Here is a 20,366-nt window from a genome sequence, read left to right on the forward strand (position 1 = left end):
ATTGTCAATTTTCTAAGTATAAAAAGGGCACATAATTCTGTCAAAATGCATGCCAGAGTTATCTAACTTTGCCTGCCCAGTCCCCTCATGATAGTAAGTAAGTGTACCAAGTTTGAATGCAATAGCATTGATACTTACTGAGAAAAGTGGCACTAAACGCAAAACTTAACCAAAATTTTCAATTTTTTAAGTATAAAAAGGGCACGTAATTCTGTCAAAATGCACGCCAGAGTTATCTAACTTTGCCTGCCCAGTCCCCTCATGATATTAAGTAAGTTTACCAAGTTTGAATGCAATAGCATTGATACTTTCTGAGAAAAGTGGACCTAAACGCAAAACTTAACCGGACGCCGACGCCAACGCCGACGCCCACGCCAAGGTGATGACAATAGCTCATAATTTTTTTTCAAAAAATAGATGAGCTAAAAAATTATAAAAACGTTTTTGTCAAATTTGTCCAAACAAAACGACGTACCTATAGGTGAAATGGCGTCGCTACGACTTTTCGCCATGAAAAAAGCCAACAATCATTCTACAACATTTCGTCACGTGGCTTTTTCAATGGCTCTGATTGGCGTAGCGTAGAGCTACGAGATATAGCACAAAACACGCGCCAGACTTAATATATTCAGAAAAGACGAAAAAAATATTTTGAAAATTTTGGAGCTACGAGGTTTGAGAACGACAGCAACGATATATTTATTAAGTGGCTAATTAGTACTAATTGCACATACTTATTAAGTTATTAACCATTAGTAAGTGCTAATAGTTATTGAGTGGTTAATCAATACTAAGTACATATACTTAACTAGAACTTAGTGGACATAATTATTAATTGGTTAACCATAACTAAATGCGTACACTTTTGCCGGTAACTGACAACTGTTGTACATGAATTAGAGGTTGTGGGAGAAAAAAATTGTTTCTCAAAACTGAACTACTTTTTTCATTAATATTTAGGGCATATTAAACACACGGAAGAATCAAAACTACCATTCCCCATTTTACAGTCCAGTAGACCAACAGAAATACACACAACTTCTAATAGCCGTATAATAAGACACAACCCAATAAATATCTTTGTTTAATATTTGGTTATTAATTGGCACAAATATTAGCTGTGGACATGTTAATTGCTTAGATTATATGTTCAGTTTTATATAAGCGACCCAAAAACATTTTTTTGTTCTCAAATGGTAATATAACAAGCATATTGACTTGGCCAAACAAACACAAGAGATAATTGCAAGAATTGTATGATGTATTTAATTAAAAAAAATTGTAATTGCTTAATATTATTTATTGTCCATTACTAGTACTTGTTTTTCAAATGTTAAGATCACACTGTTGTCATAAACCGGCAGTAATATTATTGCAATGGACAACAATATAAATGTTGGTTACCATGGTATTGGCATTAAATTCAGCTTTGCCATTTATATTGTGGTTTTGAATATCAAAGAAAAGAATTGCAGAACAATATACAACATTTAAATTTATATCATATAAATGATGTTTTCATGTCAAGAAACATACATATACAGTCAATCTTGTGGATGCGACCACTTGTATTAAGCGACCTTTGTCTTATGCGACCATTTTGAAATCCCACGGAGCTTTTTCGCTATATAATGATATTGTATTAAGCGGCTTTTGTCTTATGCGACCAGCGACCGCTGATTTTTGTGTATTTTGATGTCCGAATCTTGAATTAAGCGACCACTAGGAGGTAAAAGTGGTTAATCTATTGATCTTTCAGGGACAGATCCGTGTTAATTGTTTATCTAAGCCGATAAGATGTACTGTTACACCTCTGCTTTGTTTTCGCACCAACCATTATGATTATGCTTTGTCTCGTTGACCGGTTCTGACCGGTATTGTTGTAGACTGCGTATCAATTTATTGAGTTGAATAATAGCGGAACGTAATACGCACAGTCTACAGCTTAAATAGTTTACTATGTGGAACGTTAAGAGACAAGGCCGATTTTTCTCGAGTATAGATAACAGGTGCAGAAACAATGCACTGTACGCGACAAACATTTCCTGAGAAGTGCGGAAAATAAACTATTAATCGGCAACATCTGTCAAAATCCGTACATTACCAATTTGTAATTATGCTAATTAGTAGATATTTGTTAGCCAATCACATTGCTATTTACTTAATAAATTTTCCAATCAGGTCTGTTTGTTTGTTTTCAATTGACGTGTTTATTTTTTTCAGCTCATTATGTATCCTAATCGAATCAGATTTCCTTAAGCACGAGTCAGATTTCCTTAAGCGTACATGCAGAAATTAAAATGCCAAAACGAAAAGGGTTAACGTTGAACGAGAAAATTCAGGTTTTGGACGTAAAATCGCAGATGAGTTTGGAGTCGGTAAAACTCAAATTCAGAACATTCTTAAGCGTAAAGCCCAGGTGCTTGAAGACGTGGAAAATAATGTGTCAGGTGAAAAAAAACGCGAAAAATATTTCCTTGTCTATGTTGTTTTTGCAAATAAATATGTACATACAATTCATTTATAATAAATGATAATTTATAATAAGTGAAAAAATAAAACACATTATAAGTAAAATATTGTTTATGTATTGTGTTTATATTCATTTTATTATAAAAGTTAAAATCATTGTTGACAAAAGAGATTTTCCTTCATATAGATTAAAATTGAGGGTAAGCATTCTTCCAGAATGGCCCTTTTTTATTTAAAGACCATTTTATTAAGAGACCACTTTTGATTACTCCCTTAAGTGGTCTCTTAATACAAGTTTGACTGTACATTTTATTTGCAATTTTATCACCAGCAAACAATTATTAACATAGGTTTATCTTACTGAAATTAATACGATTTGTTGTAATATCATAGTTTATCATCGTTACATTGCCACCATTTTATGGACAGAATGTATATTATATGTAAACAACCTATAACATGTCATTAACTGTTAGATTTTTATTAACTAAATAATGTTCCATGTAAAATGCCAACTTGTTTTCAATTAGAGGCCACCAGATAATCCTTTCCTCTGTGCAAACAGCATAAAACCAGAGTAACTCGCAGACTGTTCAGATTTTATGCTGTTTGCTACTCATCAGTATTTAAGGGTTGGAAATGAAGCCTGTTAAACTTGATTATTTAGAAAGAAAGGTCTTTAATTAAATTTAATTTTCTTAGGGACTACAAATGCTTAAATATACGTATCTAAATGGTGAAGGTTAAAATGCAGATGGTAACATTTGGAGTGTTACTGAAAATGGGCATCTCATAGATCAAATATTTTTGTCTTAGTAATACATTGACATGTCTTTTTTTCATCAATTACTATCTCAATTCCTGGGGAATGTCTTATTTTGTGAAAGGTGTCCTTTATGGCACTTTGATTAAGACTGTTTTCATCAACTTTATAATATATACATATGGGCGATGAATAACAAAGTATGTTTCATTTTCATAATTTGAATAGTTATTTAATCAACACCAAGTTGATACTGATTCTAGAATGGTGCAAGAGTAAAGTGTCTCATCACACTGAAAACAAATATAGAAAGTTTTAACTACATCTCCAACCATTACTTTAATGGGCTTAGAAACCACTTCATACAGTTAATTAATTCCGGGATTTTATCAAAGCATGTCCATTCATTTGCGCCCTTCTCTAAATCGGGTAATTGCATTTTCGAAGAAGCATCAATAGAAAATAAAACTCATATAAGGTCACATCAGAAAATACAAATTGATGGCGTCCTGATTAAATTTACTGTCACAATCGCCAAATTTGATGCAACAAAAATGTATTTGGCAAGGGTTTTATTCCCTCGTTACATTGCTTGCCCAACAGAGCAATGCACTAAATTACTATAGGAAAGCCATGATTAAAGAGAGTTATGCCTTCTTTGTTGTGAATATGTGAAGAGAATTATCAAGTTTTACAAGTAAACAACAAGTCTAGGTAGTGACTGAGTTATATTCATTGATTATATTCTTATTTATGATTGTTCATGTAATCTCTTTCAGTGCTGGAACTGAATTTGAAGGCCTTTGCAAACAGTTTGGAACCAGATGAGACGCCACAGAACGTGGCGTCTCATCAGGATCCAAACTGTTTGCTTTTCTAATAGTATTCCTTGAAAAAAAATGAAGAAAATGCTAATTTTAGAAATTCAGCAGACGACATTTTTGCAAACGACAAATTTCCCAGCATGCAAAGGGATATGTAAGGAATTGTTTACACAGAAGCATTGTGCACAATGAACTGTTCAATAATAAAGCAACCATTTACTTAAATTTAAATTAGTTATCACATTTAAAAGAATTTAACTACTAGTAACTTTAATTAAATAAGCAAATCTGAAATATTTTATTTAAAAATGACAAATGAATATCATTTCATAATACATAAACAATTGTATTTCATATATAGTAGTAGTTAAACTTGAACAATCAAAACATTATTGGTTAAGTTACATTAGAACCTATTTGAACTGTCTGCAGAGAATATAAGAAGATAAGCAAAAAAAGTAATTATTTTTATGAGATTTTAGTATGGAGTATTCAAGGAAATAAGCAGGCCCATAAATAAAGATTTAATAAGATTGTTTAAAATATTTACATGACAACACACATCATATTTTTCCAACAGGATGTACTTGAACAGAGATTTCATTTCATTGTCGATTAACATCAACAACATTCCTTAATTGGTGTTGTTATTGTTCTTGAAAAAAAAAAATTGGCAAAAGTAAATGTTGAACTTTATTAAGAATTTTTTTTTTTTTTTTTGGGGGGGGGGGATTCAAGGTAGTCGATTTAGGGAAATATTGAGATTGGGATATCAACACCAAAAAAACAGTTTGTTGTGATCAGCTTTTGTAAGGTTTTAAGAAGCATTTTAGAACTCAGCCAAGGTATCATTACCACAAAACATTCTGAGAATGTGTCATGATGATTGGGAAAAAAATTGGGCCCTTAGAGTGTTTGCACGCTTTAAAGGGGCCTTTTCACAGATTTTGGCATTTTTTTAACTTATTCATTAAATGCTTTATATTGATAAATGTAAACATTGGATCGTAAAAGCTCCAGTAAAAAATCAAGAAAAAAATTTAAAAAAGGATAAGAACATTGCCCGGAGCAGGTTTCGAACCAGTGACCCCTGGAGTCCTACCAGAGTCCTGAAGTAAAAACGCTCTAGCCTACTGAGCTATTCCGCCAACTGCACATTGTTGACGTATTTTATACCTTATATAAGCAATCTTCGTAGTTTCACAAAATTTAACGACGAAAACAGAACTCTCCAAATTATTCAATCGTTTCGCGTTGCAACGCTTTATAATTTTTAGGTTTTAAAATCGTCAAAAGATGCATTATAATGGCTATATTAGAGCATGGTTAATGTTCAGTATTACTGTTTCCTCACAAATATCATAACTAAAACGAAAAATTGCGAATCTGAGACAACTTTTTTCAATTTTGTCAATTTACCAAAGCGTGAAAAGATCCCTTTAAAGTAATTAGATCCAGTGACCTAGTTTTTGATAGACCATGTGATCAAGTTTAGAAATCTACTGAGCATTGTGTTCATGCACAGATTAATGAAAATTGGGCAACAACTATGGCCTCTAGATTTTCAGTTGTTTGACACTTATCACTCATTTTATTTATTTTTTATTTTTAATATGGGAAAAAATACAAAAAAAATCTGAAATATTAGCTGCAGGTTGTTTTGTTTGTATTTGTCACATTTTCATCACTGTCCGTTGCTTCAGTTTATAAAATGTCCCAATACTACCAGCAAATGAAAGAGTCTGCAGAAGAAATAGATATATATTTCTCTTCAGTTTTATCAACTGGAAAATTAACTCATCTAAAATCTGATGGAAAACAGCTAGTAATTTAAGAAAATGGAAATTGCTGATTACAAGATGGTGTTGCACAACAAACATAGCAATATTTATCTTGTATGTTACATGCACTATTTGTTCTCTGTATAATTAGCATAAAATTTGTTTCGATTGTTCGGGTAATATTTACCCACAGATCCGGGAAAAAGTGTTGCTAACAAAACCGACTTGAGTCGCTAGGTTACTTATGGGAAGAAACCCAGTTCAAAAACATTAAATAATGGCAAAATGTAGTTGTTAAACGTGTTAAGAATTGTTCTTATTCCAAATAAAGTGAAACAAATGCTCTAAAGTCATGAAAGAAAGTTTCAAAAATGGTGCAAAAAATTGGAAAAAACATGGCCAGATTCTCAAAAGGAAATTGATTATACAAATTATTCTGACTTGAAACTAGACAAGGATTACAGCCGGTTGCCATCATCAGTCTTCTTATTAACTGGCCAAGATTTCTGTGGCAATTACATGTACGTCACGAGTCATCAGCATGATTTAACTGCAGGTATTGCATGCCTTTGAGAGCTGTCGCTCATAAAGAATGTGCTCTCATTGGTCAATATTGATACAATACAATGACGCTCCGCCTTTAGGCGAGCTTTAGTTGGGTAAAGGGAAACATGTAATTGACAAAAGATCATAAATCAGCTTTCAAAATTTTTGGCGAAGTAAATATTGCTATGATCTTTAGAATGGCTAGTTGCAGTAACTGCTAAAAATTATACTAATCGGCCTGTGGAAGGCACTGCAATACACTGCAATTCCATTACATTGCGATCTGTTATATCGCGCTGTCCATTATATCGCAAGTCGGCTATGGCTCCCAAAAAATCCGGCAAGAATGATCACAAAAACACTTTTTTTTTAATTCGTTGACAAGTTATAATCTGACATTATGCAAACTGCGATAACAACCGGTTCTGGCTAGTAATTGATCACCCGTTATTTCGCGGCTTATACTTGACACGCAGTGAAGCGTGAAAACAGACCGTAAGTGACAGTGTTGTTTTAACACTGATTGAGTTGTTTGCAGCACTTGAGTTATTAGTGTCTCATTCTCGATAATAATGTCAGTTGGTTGTTTTTGCTATTATATTTTAGCTGAGACAATTAGCAGTTTGAAGCCACATCAATAATCAACACTTAATTGTCTTTGGTTAATTATCAGCTTATTATAACTATTGTTCGACTATGCGTATATACAGTCGTTTCAATTTGTTTATATTATACAGTTGATATCGCTCATCATTACCCGATAATCCCGTATATTCAAGTAAATATTTACAATAAAAGTGCTCAGTTTACACACACACACATTCGCAATTATTCTTAAGTATCAAATACATTTGGCATTTGTTACTATTTAAAGATGTGATGAAATAATGACCAATCGGGGCGTTTTTTTCCCACTGAACAAATCACCTGACGTGATGTTCGTGTTTTTATACAACACAAAATACACCCTTACTTTCCATGCGACGTTCTACATGTCTGCATAATTTTCGCGCGCTTTTTATGGAGACAAAGGATATTTTAGCACTGTTTATTTGACGCTAGAATTTGTTAATGTCGCATTAGCATTAAAATTCGGAAGTGTGTTTCGGATTACAAATTTAGTTAAGCTCATTTGAGTATCAAACGAAACATTAACATTGTGCGTAATTAATGCAACGATAATTTGTTTAGGAGCATTACGTGCCATATCGCTTATTAAAACGTGAAAATAATAACTAGGAAAGTAGCGTAAATCTAGGTTTCTACACTACACAAATGTAGGTATATATTACGCTGATCGTACCTGAAAATAAAAATTAATAATGGCATTACAATTTCCACGGTAATCAAAACTTTAATTACGATATTACTTTTATACAAATAAATATTTTGTTGTTGTTGTACAAAAGAACATGTAAAATTGGTTTGCAATTATTACGATACAAAGATAAAGCAGCGCCGTAAATAAAATGAAAACACTGATGAAATTTGACACATTAACTGCACATCAACTGCTTAACAACTAAGTCAGACATGTCTGGATTTATATCGCGCTCCTGATATATCGCGATCGCGATCTTTGGACCCCGTCAATCGCGATATAATGGAACTGTAATGTAGCTTTTTCACCATAAAATTGGACCTCTTTAGCATTCAACACTAAAATGTATTTACAATAATATGTTGTATACCAGGTACCTCCACAAATAGTAATAAGCAACAGTATTTTATTCATTACCAGGGGTGGCGAAATCAAATGTCCGAGTTGCCCGAGTCGTACATTTGCTTGTCTGGGCAACTGATTTTTTTCGATTAAGTTGTCCGTGGACAAAAAGTTTTTTTAAAGTCGGGTCCAGGTATACAAAAGAATACGTTGTATTAAAGCCGTAATTAAGTTTTACAAAACCGGATGTTGACACGCGATTACATTGTCAGTGCTATTTGCGGAGCAATCAAGCTAAAATACGGGCACTCTCCTGCGCAGTGATCTCCCTTATTCTATAAGAGACCAGGAGCATGCCGCATTTTCAACATTCGGCCCGACTGTTAGACGGTGTACAGACTGGTTTCTTTATATTTACAATCAGACGGAAATAAAAAGTATCAAACTAAGATAATCAAAACATGGTCTACCTTGTTATTTGAGACGACTTTAATGGTAAAGACCGAACATTTTGTTTTTTTAAATCTCCAACAACAGAGCAGAAACACCAAGCTTTGAGCAGTCCACCTCCCAAAAATACTAAGAAAGATTATGATAAAAAATAGGATCTAAGTAAACGCACCAGAACTTTAAAAAAAACTTGGCTAACAGATTTTCAATGGTTACCAGTAGATGATAATCAAATTGCTACCAGTAGCGGTGCAGAGCCTCCGTCTGATGAGGTTGACATATTGGACTAGTTTAATTTGTTAAGATTACGATGTACTTATGTTCAACACATGTTTTAATAACACTAGCTTTGCAAGATTAAAAGTTTGACAAAGTCTTTATATTGTTTATAATATATTGCTATAATGAATGTACCATTGAAATACAACTATAAACAAAACAAGCAAATCATACTCATTTCTATTTATTCCACATTATTTTACATTAATCAATAAATGCGTTTATAATTTATATAAACATTAACGGACAAGTGTAGTTCAGCAACGGACAAGTTAAATTTCCTAAATGGTTGTCCGTGGACAAGTATAGTTTTTTGAGATTTCGCCACCCCTGATTACATGTATCTGATTTATCATACCACTTCTATTTAAAAGAGATTAACAATCTATATGATGGCACTAAAGAAAACCAATATAAAAATCTTGACCTGACCTAACCAAGATTTTTTATTTGACCTGCCAACCTGACACAAAGAATTGTTAATTGTTTGTGTCCCAATTTTACATGTGATTGCTAATTAAAATGTGATGACCATTAAGGTTTACCAGGGCTGGATCCAAAGAGGACATAACTGGGGGGGCACACAATTTGTTCCATATAACAAATGCGGGGGGGGGGGGGGGGTTAATTACACTTAATATAGGTGATTTCAACATAAAGAAGTAAATATAAAACGCTGTCTGTTGAAGATGTTTAATTTTATTTACAATTGTAATTGACATACAACAGTACAACAACAAATACACTGTGGCTCCAAATGGTAGGGGGCTGGCAGCTAAATTTAACCACACTGAGCTGGTAGGTGGACTCTAACAGTCATCTTCATGACGAGTTCTGAAAACAAAAAAGAGAGAGTATATAGAAATGTAAAATTCAGTTGAATTAACTATGCAAACATTTTATTTCAAAATATACATACTGTTGGTCTGATCAATATTTCAATTACCATATTTTATCAGATCATGATAAAATGTGAATGATATTAGTTAACAAGAGCACCGCATAAAGGGTGCCACGCTCGGCTGTGAAAGCTTGTCAGAAATTTTTATTTTTTGTTAGAGTTCACAGTGACCTTTGACCTAATGACCCAAAATGGGTGTGGCGTGTAGACCTCATCAAGGTGCATCTACATATGAAGTTTCAAAGTTGTAGGTGGAAGCACTTCGATTTTAGAGCCAATGTAAAGGTTTTAGCACGACGCTGGCAGACAGCTGACGGCGGACGGCAAGCAGGCTATGACAATACTTCAGGTTTTCTCCGAAAACAGCCTCGCTAAAAATCTGAAAAAAAGTGCACAAAACATTTGATAAAATTCAATTTTAATGAAATTAATATCTACAACGTGCATACAGAGCGGAACAGGCATACAATGTATATCATTGTATGGGCTTTATTTATTGTACCATAAGTATAAAGAAATTTGTTAATAAATTTACCCTTAATCTTTTTGTTCCTACATTTCAATACTTTAGAGTTAAACAATTAAAACATACTGAATAAACTTAGCGCAATAAACGCATTATAATACATTTTTTAAAATAAATTCTTACCTTAGACTCGACAACTTTGGCTAAGAATCAGACTCTGTGTTTTTTGGTTTGTTGAATAGACCAAAAAATCGATCCAGTGTTGTTGCCTTTCGCTTCATTTGCATGGAGACAATGCTGTGATACGCTGTATTATATACCGCAAGAAAAGTCTCCATATCTAATGTTCCCATGTTTATTACATCTGACAATACAGTGTTAATTGGTATACTTGCCATCAAAACAAGGTTCAAGATCATCCAGACGCTTATTTAGTGTACATGACAGACGCTTAATGTTACCCAGACGCTTAAAATATCTGCCGAAAAGAGAGCATGTCGCACAAAAGAGATTCTTGCGACGGTGATAATCGAGTCTTAACGTACAACAGGTGACCCCCTGTGGATAGTAGGTAGTAAGGTTGGAAGGGGCACGTCTTCTGTCGGAAATCGGGTAAATCAGAACATCTGGACAACTTTGTTTCACTATAAAAAAACTTACAAGAAAAAAAAGAAGGCTTTAACAGCTGGGGGGGCACGTGCCCCTTGTGCCCCCCGGTAAATCAGTGCCTGTTTACAACACAAAAAATGCCAAGTAATTTTGAGTGTCAAATCTTATTGAATAATTTCTAATAAAATTTGACAAATCTTTGTAGTCATCTCTGTTGTACATTTCAATAAAATATTTTTTATGTGAAAACTTAAAAAAATTGTGTGCAATTTTTTAATGAAGAACATCACTGTCAACAAAAACTGTCAACGACGTTTCAACATGTTCACAGAACATCCCTTTGAAATTGACTTTCATCATCAAGTCTGAAAACAGTCTGCTCAACAGTATGTTTTGGCTAATTACCTGTCAGGGATAGTTGAATAGTTCCTACAGAAAGGATTACCGGTATATCATTCAAGAAGAAAGGAGTTTATGATATCTCAAATCAATATTGCATGATTTACTGAACAGCAAATATTTGCAATATTGCATACACTTGTGTATATGCCCTCAAAGAGAATTTTTAATGAATCGATAGTTGTTCCAATATTAAAACATCTAGGGCTTTTTCCAATAAACAAATGAACATTTGAGGGTTTCTCTTACTGCCTTTCAATGCATCATTGATCTATCAATACAATTCTCAAAGGCGCTAAATGTAATGAAAACAGATTAACTATCAGTTTTAAGATTTCTCGTGTTTTCCTGTAAAAGATACCAAGCAACAAGACAACACTTAGCAACAGGTTTTTAAAATCTGCCTAGCACGAAATCACAATATGCATAATAATAGTTTGATATATTACTATTCAATTAACAAGGTTTAAGTGACTCGCGTTTTAAAGTATTGTATTTATTTCTTTATTTACCATATTTACAGTACAAGAATGGTGGAGTTTAACCCTGAATCACAGTTGTTCAGAGATCCAGATGTGTAGATGTTTATCTTTATATTTGAGCATTGAACTAAAATATCAATAAAATTTATGACATGCAATGCTCTTAGGTAATTGAACAGTTTTGTATACAATACTGTGATATTATTTTAAATCTACATGTACTTTGGCATTACTGCTTGCCAAAACCGATTTGGACGATAACACTTCCTGGTTGGCGATCAAAAATAACATTTTAATGCAATTGGCGATTGAAAAATGGACCCTCTGATTTTCAAATGAACTCTCTGAATTCCTGTTTTCAGGCCGTATAAATCGCCAGAAACATAGACATGAATACACAGATAACACCCTCACCGGAAACACCCGAGGGGATATTGACAACCACCTTATTTAGGTTGATAATCCATATGGCTTATCCCTTAAATGGTCACGCTTTACTCTACAACCAGGTTTTTTTAAACATTTGGATTACTTGGTAATTTACATTATAACTGTATCTTTAATTTTAAAGATGGTGTTGGGCATCATGTTCACGCCTTTTTACCGTAAACAATTACTGTAACCTGTTCTTTACTAATGAAAAGTTACGTGCAAATGGTGAGAAATTAACTGCCTATCACGAGTAAGTTGAGACAACAACGCCAAATAACAATTGTATGCAATAAAAATTTAATTGTAGTAAATGAATTATGTCCATTTATAGAACTAATTTACACCATATTTCTACAGCCACATGATCATATTAGCGCATCTACAATTTACGTTATTCACTACACTTGTACGCTATGTAAACCCGTGTTTTAAGCGGGCAAATTGTTGCTGTCATCTGTCAAAGTTCCATGCATGAAAAGCGTGCGCGTTGCAACAAACCATGTGCTGTAACTAAATATACACACATGTAGACGTGCATCTCGGTACATTAAAGTAGCATTTTACAATAAACAATTTACATTGGAATTAATGCACACAATAAGAAAATATTGGTCCATTGAAATTATCAAAAAAATACGTCAGTTTAAGACTATAATACATTGCAGTATATGTACATGTGTATTTTTAAAGACCCAAAAAGCATTAGACTATGTTGTTTGACAAGTGCAATAACAAATATTGGTAAAATGGGGCTGATAAGAGTTCCCCTTCCCAAAACCAACACCATTAAAGGTTAGACCGAGCGTCTGAAAACAAACATGGAGAAGGCTCTGGCATACAGTTATTGTTAATACTGGGAAATACCTTAAAATGAATAAAAATGAAATAAAAATAAATGAAATGAAGCATTAAATTTCAGGTGAAAAATATTTTATTTAAAGGTGGTTTGATTGATAATTAACCCTTTCCCACTTAGAAGCTAAGTGAAAATGGCTATGTGCAAACAGCATAAACCAGAACAGCCTGCGAGTAACTGGCAGTCTGTTCAGGTTTTATGCTGTTTGCTGCTCATCAGTATCTTAGGGTTGAAAATGAAGCCTTTGAAACTTGAATTTAGTAAGAAAGGCATTTAATTAAATTTACTTTCCAAGGAACTACAAATGTGTCAAAATATGTATCTAAGTGGTAAAGGGTTAAATACATATTTAAGCACCAACCTAGTGAATAGTACACAACTATTATCCCTTTAATGATTATGAACATGATAGGGGAGTACAATGTCAGTATGTCAGTTGTGTGCTAGTCCAAATATATCATAACATTCTACACTTTATTGTTTAATAATTTATTTATAATATACTTATTACATTTCAGGGTTTTTTTTGGCCCGATTTTATAGCCGAAATTCGGCTATGTTCCCAATCCCAAAAAGTATACTTTTTTCCCAAAATGTGGAAAAAATTTCCCAATTTCCAAAAAAAAAAAAAACATTTTTTTTTTTTAGAAAGAAGTCTTATGTGTATTTTATCTCAATTTTAATTCAATTACATCTAATAAAGTATTATATGATTTTTTCTTTTAATTTGAATGATTATAAAGAGTTAAATCAAATTTAGTATTTCCCTAATCAGTGGACTTTTCGTGTGGAAAAAAAGGCTAATGAATTTATTTTCCCAATTTCATGAAAATACCGATAAAATTCCCAATTCCAAAGCCATGGGCTATCTTCCCAAAAAGTGGAGAAAAAACCCTGCATTTTTTAATTAATTGCATTATTCACGTTTGCTAATACATTGCAACATTCAGTCGACAAAATAGTGACAGCCATCAAATAATTTATGTTAACATTATTTCTTGAGAAGAAAGTCCATAGGAAAATACTTAACATGTTTTTAAAGCACATTGCATATGCCGAACATATTTTGTAACAACGTTAATTCAGATCAGTAAAAGACCTTGTTTTAACATCATGTTGATTTTATTGATTTTTCAATTAGTTGACTTTATTGGAAATGTTTGGTTAAACTCGGATAGTCCAATATGGTATTGTTGCGCAACCAAGGCACTAAAATATTGGGCGCTCTCGTGGTACGAATGGTTATATTCATGTTATAACAATTAGTGCAAAGACATGAAATATCAGCCTTCTTGTGAAGATGTGCAATATATCATCTTTAAATGTCTAGTTCATGCAACTACATGGATGCAAATGGATTTGACAATCCACAAATGAATAAATTACCCCCAGTATAAAAACTGTGTAAAGCACATAAGGAGAAAAACTGATTTTAGCGTGTGCTATTTACAGGGAATAATCTACATGCGCGTCCCGCGTCTTTGACGCACAAATATCGAAATAGACGCATAGTTTTGAAATATGTGCGTCCACTTGGACGCATTGCTGAAACCAATCCGTTAACGCATACATGAATCACAATAGTGTGTTGTGATATTTTCTATAGTCCCCTGATGAAAACCTGCTTTAACTTTTTGTAACTTAGTCATAAATAATACAGAAAAAATGCCTCAAAAATAAGGTGTTGAAGCTAAATCCAAAACAAACAACTCTAAACTTTAATGACGGTACGTGTAGGTCAAGGGCTCGCAATTCGGACGTTAACAATAATATTATCAAGCTCGCAATTCCGATGTTTACTATAATATTATCATCGATTTGAATCAAGTTGAAATGTTGTAACAGGCTACATTCATGTAACAGATAATGTTATAGCCTATGTGAAGGCAAACAAGATAGTGATAACCCTGAATTTGCTTTTTTTGGTTTCAACATGTTTTTGAGATTATTACAAGTAAGTTTAATGCAAAATATAGTTATTGAGCTAGTGTGATTTAGACTCATTTTCTTCACTACTTGGTATCTTTCAAAATTAAGGACCCATTCTTTTTCAAGGTGGACTCATTAATTTTGGCCATGGACTCATTGGTCTAAAATCTGCGAGTTCAGGGGCCCATAGATAGTAAATTCTAGATTATTCTCTGTATTTATTGAACTGTTTTGACAATGTTTTAATGGGGATAGATAGAAAACATTTGAAAAGTTTTTTTAATCCCAGTGTCGACGTTTATGTCACAAGAATATAGTGGATTAAATAAATGTCGAAAACCAAAAGTCACATGACGATGTGCCTTACAGTTTGAGGGGTCAAATTCCATTTTCAGGGCTCATATCATGCTATTGATACTCCAACTTCAATAATTAACAATTATGCAGGTATTTTTAATCAATAAAGCTTCATAAACTGTTAACAATAATCCAAATCAGCCATATAAATATTTAATAACTAAAATAAATGAATAAATAAACACTTCGCACTGCATACCATGGTCAGGGGTGTGATTGAGGCAGTCAGAGGGGAGGAAAATTCTGTCGACTGATTTTGACTACGCGAATGGCGCGTATAATGCAATGACAAACCTTAAAATAAATAACTTCTTGAACTTCATTATGAATCATAACAATATTTCTTTATAAAAAACCTGTTAAACTTCACATTTAACATACTGAGGATGCAAAGTAAACAGTATTTATTGTGATCAATAGCAGCAGTTTTTCAATGTATTGAATTAAAGTAAATGGACTAAATATAAACAAACACACTTGAGTGTTCTTCTTGTGTTAATTATGTATTAAACTGAGTTAAATTAATATATTTAATTTGTTTACCTTTCAATATCTTTATTGCCATCTATCCATGTTCCAAGTTTCATGAAAAAATATTAAGAACTTTTGAAGTTATCGCAAGATCCAGAAAACCACCATTTTTAGCATTATTTGTAGTCTATTTGTTGCCATAGCAACCAGAATTTGTGACGTAGGAACAAAATTAAATGACGTGCATAATGTCCATATTGCCATCTATCCATGTTTCAAGTTTCATGAAAAAATATTAAGAACTTTTAAAGTTATCGCAGGATCCAGAAAAGTGTGACGGACTGACGGATACAAAACCATAAGTCCCCTCCGGTGAAACCGGTAGGGGACTAATAAAGCAGAATATGCATATGAATCTGATTATACACAGATCCACTAACATATAAATCAAATCATGTTTGTCTATTTCCATGTTCGAACGATACTGTTCTAAATTGTTTTACTTCGCAAGTAGACTGAACTCCATTTTGCTAACACTGGTTTCTGTGACACAAATTCACTATGCACATTTCTAAACAAAATTTGTGTTGCTTGTATCTTAAACGTAGTCTTCTTCGTTGACAAACACATTTCATTATTCCTATCAAACTATATGATGTCAGTCGTTAATTCGATTGCTATTTGTCATTTCAATAATCTTAATTTTCACTTCACAACGGCGCCATTTGCTTTACGAATCAGCTTAGAAATACCAAACACATTTTAAGAAACCGATTTTTAGGTTACAATATAGTAAAAGATTTCCTACACAAATTCAATGTAAAAGCAATAACTTTAACGAAAAATAAAGTCAAACTTTTGCGCATAGAGACCCTCATAACCATACCTTTTCTCGAAGAGCATTCCAAGCCGAATTGATTTAAGCAATAAAAAAGATAGGTCACGCGATATGTAAGAAAGAACTCGTCACGAATCAAAAGTCACTGTTTTACGGCCATCTATTTACCGGCTTCTATCCAGTTCATGAGGGTTTCCCGCCATCTGTCAAAGTCTTATGTAGTCTCCAATCTTCAGATAAAAGAGTGAATTTCTAGTAAACAACAATGTTTTCCCTGCCACATGCACACAGAAATATACTCAAATAAAGTCATGGCAAGTGACCCTACAGAGAACCGTGTCTTCAAATAAATGATGTTCATGTTTTTAGAGAGTATAGCATTGCACTCCAAAAAGATTTAGTATATTGTAACCTAAATTAGAAGATTGGGAAAGCCAATTATATCGCTCGTTTTAAAAATGCTTAGGCAGAATGGCAGAATCTACCAGTGTAAAATGCGGAGAGATTTCGCAAGCCACGGATATTTCGGGCCGCTTATGAAATACGGAATCGGTGGTACCCTCTCTCCCCCACATTTTTTTTAACGAAATCACGCGAATCTCAGGAAAGACCCCTGGGACAACCCGATCCGCGGAAATCCACGGATCCGCGGAAAAATCACACCCCTGATGGTATATCTGTTAACGTGATTATTAAATTATTTGCCGATAAGCACTGGTTTGGTCAGCCAGACCACAATAGAAGGCTACAAAACCCTTACTTGTGATGAATGCCCATGTGCCACTTAGATTTAAACACTGATGATAATGTGTGAGAAATCTTGTTGGAACCAAAATTTAAATTCAAAATAGGGAGAATTTTAATTCTAAATTTGATATAACAAGTTACAACCTTAAATTTAGTTAAATAAAGAAGCAAAATAATTGGGCTGGTAAAGTCTGAAATAGCAATTAATTTGAATTAATGTTGTTTAAATAGCAGTGTACAGCTGTAAATAAAAATTCTCTTTGTCTAACGGTATATTCATTTCCGTAACAAGTAAATTTAATTAACTATGCAAAAACAATTTTTTGGGGTAGAAAACCATTTATTATAGCTCACATAAATGTTGAATGGATTAACAATTTTTTTTTTATAAAATAGGTAAAACTGTTTTCTAGAGCTCTGATTTTTTATTCTTTCAAGACTTAAATTTGTCCATCTGTATACTGGTAATACAGTGCAGTATTGTAAGGCACTTCTATCTACATGTATATATGACACAATTCTGTTTATAATGAGAAGAATCCATAGAAGTCAAGGAAACAAAACAAGAGTATTCTCTGTAAAAAAAATCACTTATGCACACTAAGAGATTAGTACAAAAAAATAAATTCACATGCTCTGTAAAGTTCATGTTCCAAGCTTCTTAATGAATGCTTTTTAAGGAGAAGCCTTTAATTCATTAGAACTGTCAACTTATGCTACAACAGCTTGCTTGGGCATGGAAGACATATTGTGATCAATGTAAAAACCACAAGCATTTTGCTTCCCAATCCCATTATAACAAAAGTAGAAACCATTGATAGCCAGAATGATACTTTACACATACATTAAACAGTCAAAAAATTGTATATCTATTGTCCCGTAATCGTTCATAGTTCATGGACGACACATAGTTACTTACAATGTTCATTACTCTTAAATTACCGGTATGTAGCCTATCATTCGATATCTCGTCATGCGCGAATTGCCAAGATGACGAGTTTTGCATTAACTCCCATTTTCTCGCGCCGCGCATGGGACAAGTCTACTCTATCTATTTATGTTAATTTCTCTGCATTACGTAGGATAAAATATTCAACAACACCATATATCAGTTTCTAGTCTAATTTAATGTCTCACATACTTAATATTTTCAGTTATACAAATACGTTGTGATTGCTACATGATTGTGTCTTTCTCGATCCGTGCGTCTCCAAGTCTAAACGCTAACTGTCTATTTCCCTCTAACATTTGCCCCGTGAAATTCAGTTATGAATTCCATTGGTCAGTGTTCTATGCGTGGTTGTTTCTTATTGGATACATTACTTAAGATACTGAATCAATGAAGCCCTGGGAACGGGATAAACAAACCACTAAAATATTTACAAGCTTTATCCAACCTTTTGATGAGAGATTGAACTGAATAAACACTATTGCCTGACCAATACAAACATACCTGGCCTTGTGTCAACTATACTATTCTTTAATCTCTCCCTCATCGATAAGCTTATTTGAACATATGTGCACTTTGTGACTGTCATGTTTACTTGCCATTTTGATAAAATTTTCAATATTTTTTTATATGAGGTAAATCCATATATTCCACCCATAATTTCTAACCATAATGTGACACTATATTAAAAGTTTGTGTTTTTACATATACATTTCATACATGCCATAATTTTTCTGGCCCTAATTGGGACATGTCAAGATTGTCAGGACAATTTAGCTTGTGGACACCTAAAAGCAATCTTTCATTTCAATAATCCGCATGCTATTGTATTTTGATAAATTTCTGCCAAACTTGACAATAAATGTGTTAAACAATTTAATGGAAACAAATGTCACCATTTACAGTCAAGTGAATTCTGGTACATTATTTTTTTTAATTTAAATATAAAGATTTGATATAATTGACATCCTTAAAGGACTTGGGTAACATATGCCAACACATTACTCGAAGTAAAATGATAACTTAAGGCACTGTTTGTAATTATAATGATCAATAGACTCTTGAAATTGTGAAAATGTGAGTAGCAAACTATTGAAATTGTGAAAACTTGATTCACAAAAAACGACCATTCTCACAAAAAGAAAAAAGCCCTGATTAAAGTATAGTGTTTTAATGAGAAATGCATCAAGTGGGTTAAATTCCAAGGATAACAGGAAAAACATCAAATGACACTGATGTGCTTTAATACCGTATTTTGTCAAAAGTAAGCTATATAAGTGTGTATGTGTAAAAATTATAAATCCAATTATGCAGTCTATTTAAGTTAGTTCTGCATTTAAAACACAGTTGGTTAACTTTCAAACTCTGGTTGACTTTGCTCTGGTGTTTACCCATAACTTTGTGTCATGCAAAGTCAGCAATATATAAAGAGTGACATTTTAGTCTATGGTAGCCAGATCTTGGGGTCACTGTATTATTTTCAGTAAAAAAGGCACACATAATGATTAAAATTACCAAGAACACCTTATTATGGATTAATTGTTATTCTTGCATGTCATTTCCAGATTCTTCTATACAACATGGGTTATATAAACTAAAAATATACATGTCATTAAATATTTACGTGAAACCACTCAGGTGTGTCAATTTTTTAGCTGTAAAAATTAAACCTATTTATATACATTTAAACGATGTTCGTTTCAGTTTAACGGGGAAAAAAATATGCCTTAAACAAAACAAACCTTCTGATAAATTAATTTGTCCTTGTAAGCATAACACTCCAATAAATATCACACAAATAGTTGTACGAATGTTTCTTGGACTCGCCATTTTTGGTTTGTTTATTCGTATTGATGAGGATAAACAAACGAATATATCCGCATGAAAAAATACCTGGGTTATGGGAATAAACCAGTGCACAGAAAACCGCCCGCATACAATTGGTTAAACTACCACATTCGTTAGGAAATAGCTGTTCAGCGTTTAACGTGTGATCATCATGTGAACGCGGTACTTAAAAATTACCACTGTGTTGACAGGAGTTCACATAAGCCTGGAAATTACACGAATTTCTAACTCCTTTTGTATTGCCGTCAGTTCTAATGAGTTTGGTGCAACTTCTTATGTGTTTACCAAACACTACAGAAACATT

General features: G+C 33.1%; 1 protein-coding gene across 1 annotated transcript in view; it reads right to left on the reverse strand.

Moving 5' to 3' along the window:
- LOC127835545 (plexin domain-containing protein 2-like) overlaps positions 1–20,102 on the reverse strand; it is a 122,167-nt gene extending 102,065 nt beyond the window's left edge. Inside the window, exon 1 of the mRNA XM_052361981.1 lies at positions 19,957–20,102. Within this exon, the coding sequence (XP_052217941.1) occupies positions 19,957–20,044 (88 nt within the window). The 5' untranslated portion in view covers positions 20,045–20,102. The remainder of the gene's footprint in view (positions 1–19,956) is intronic.
- Positions 20,103–20,366: the final 264 nt, after the last annotated feature.

This window comes from Dreissena polymorpha, chromosome 6 (genome assembly GCF_020536995.1).
Source record: "Dreissena polymorpha isolate Duluth1 chromosome 6, UMN_Dpol_1.0, whole genome shotgun sequence".
Taxonomy (NCBI): Eukaryota; Metazoa; Mollusca; class Bivalvia; order Myida; family Dreissenidae; genus Dreissena; species Dreissena polymorpha.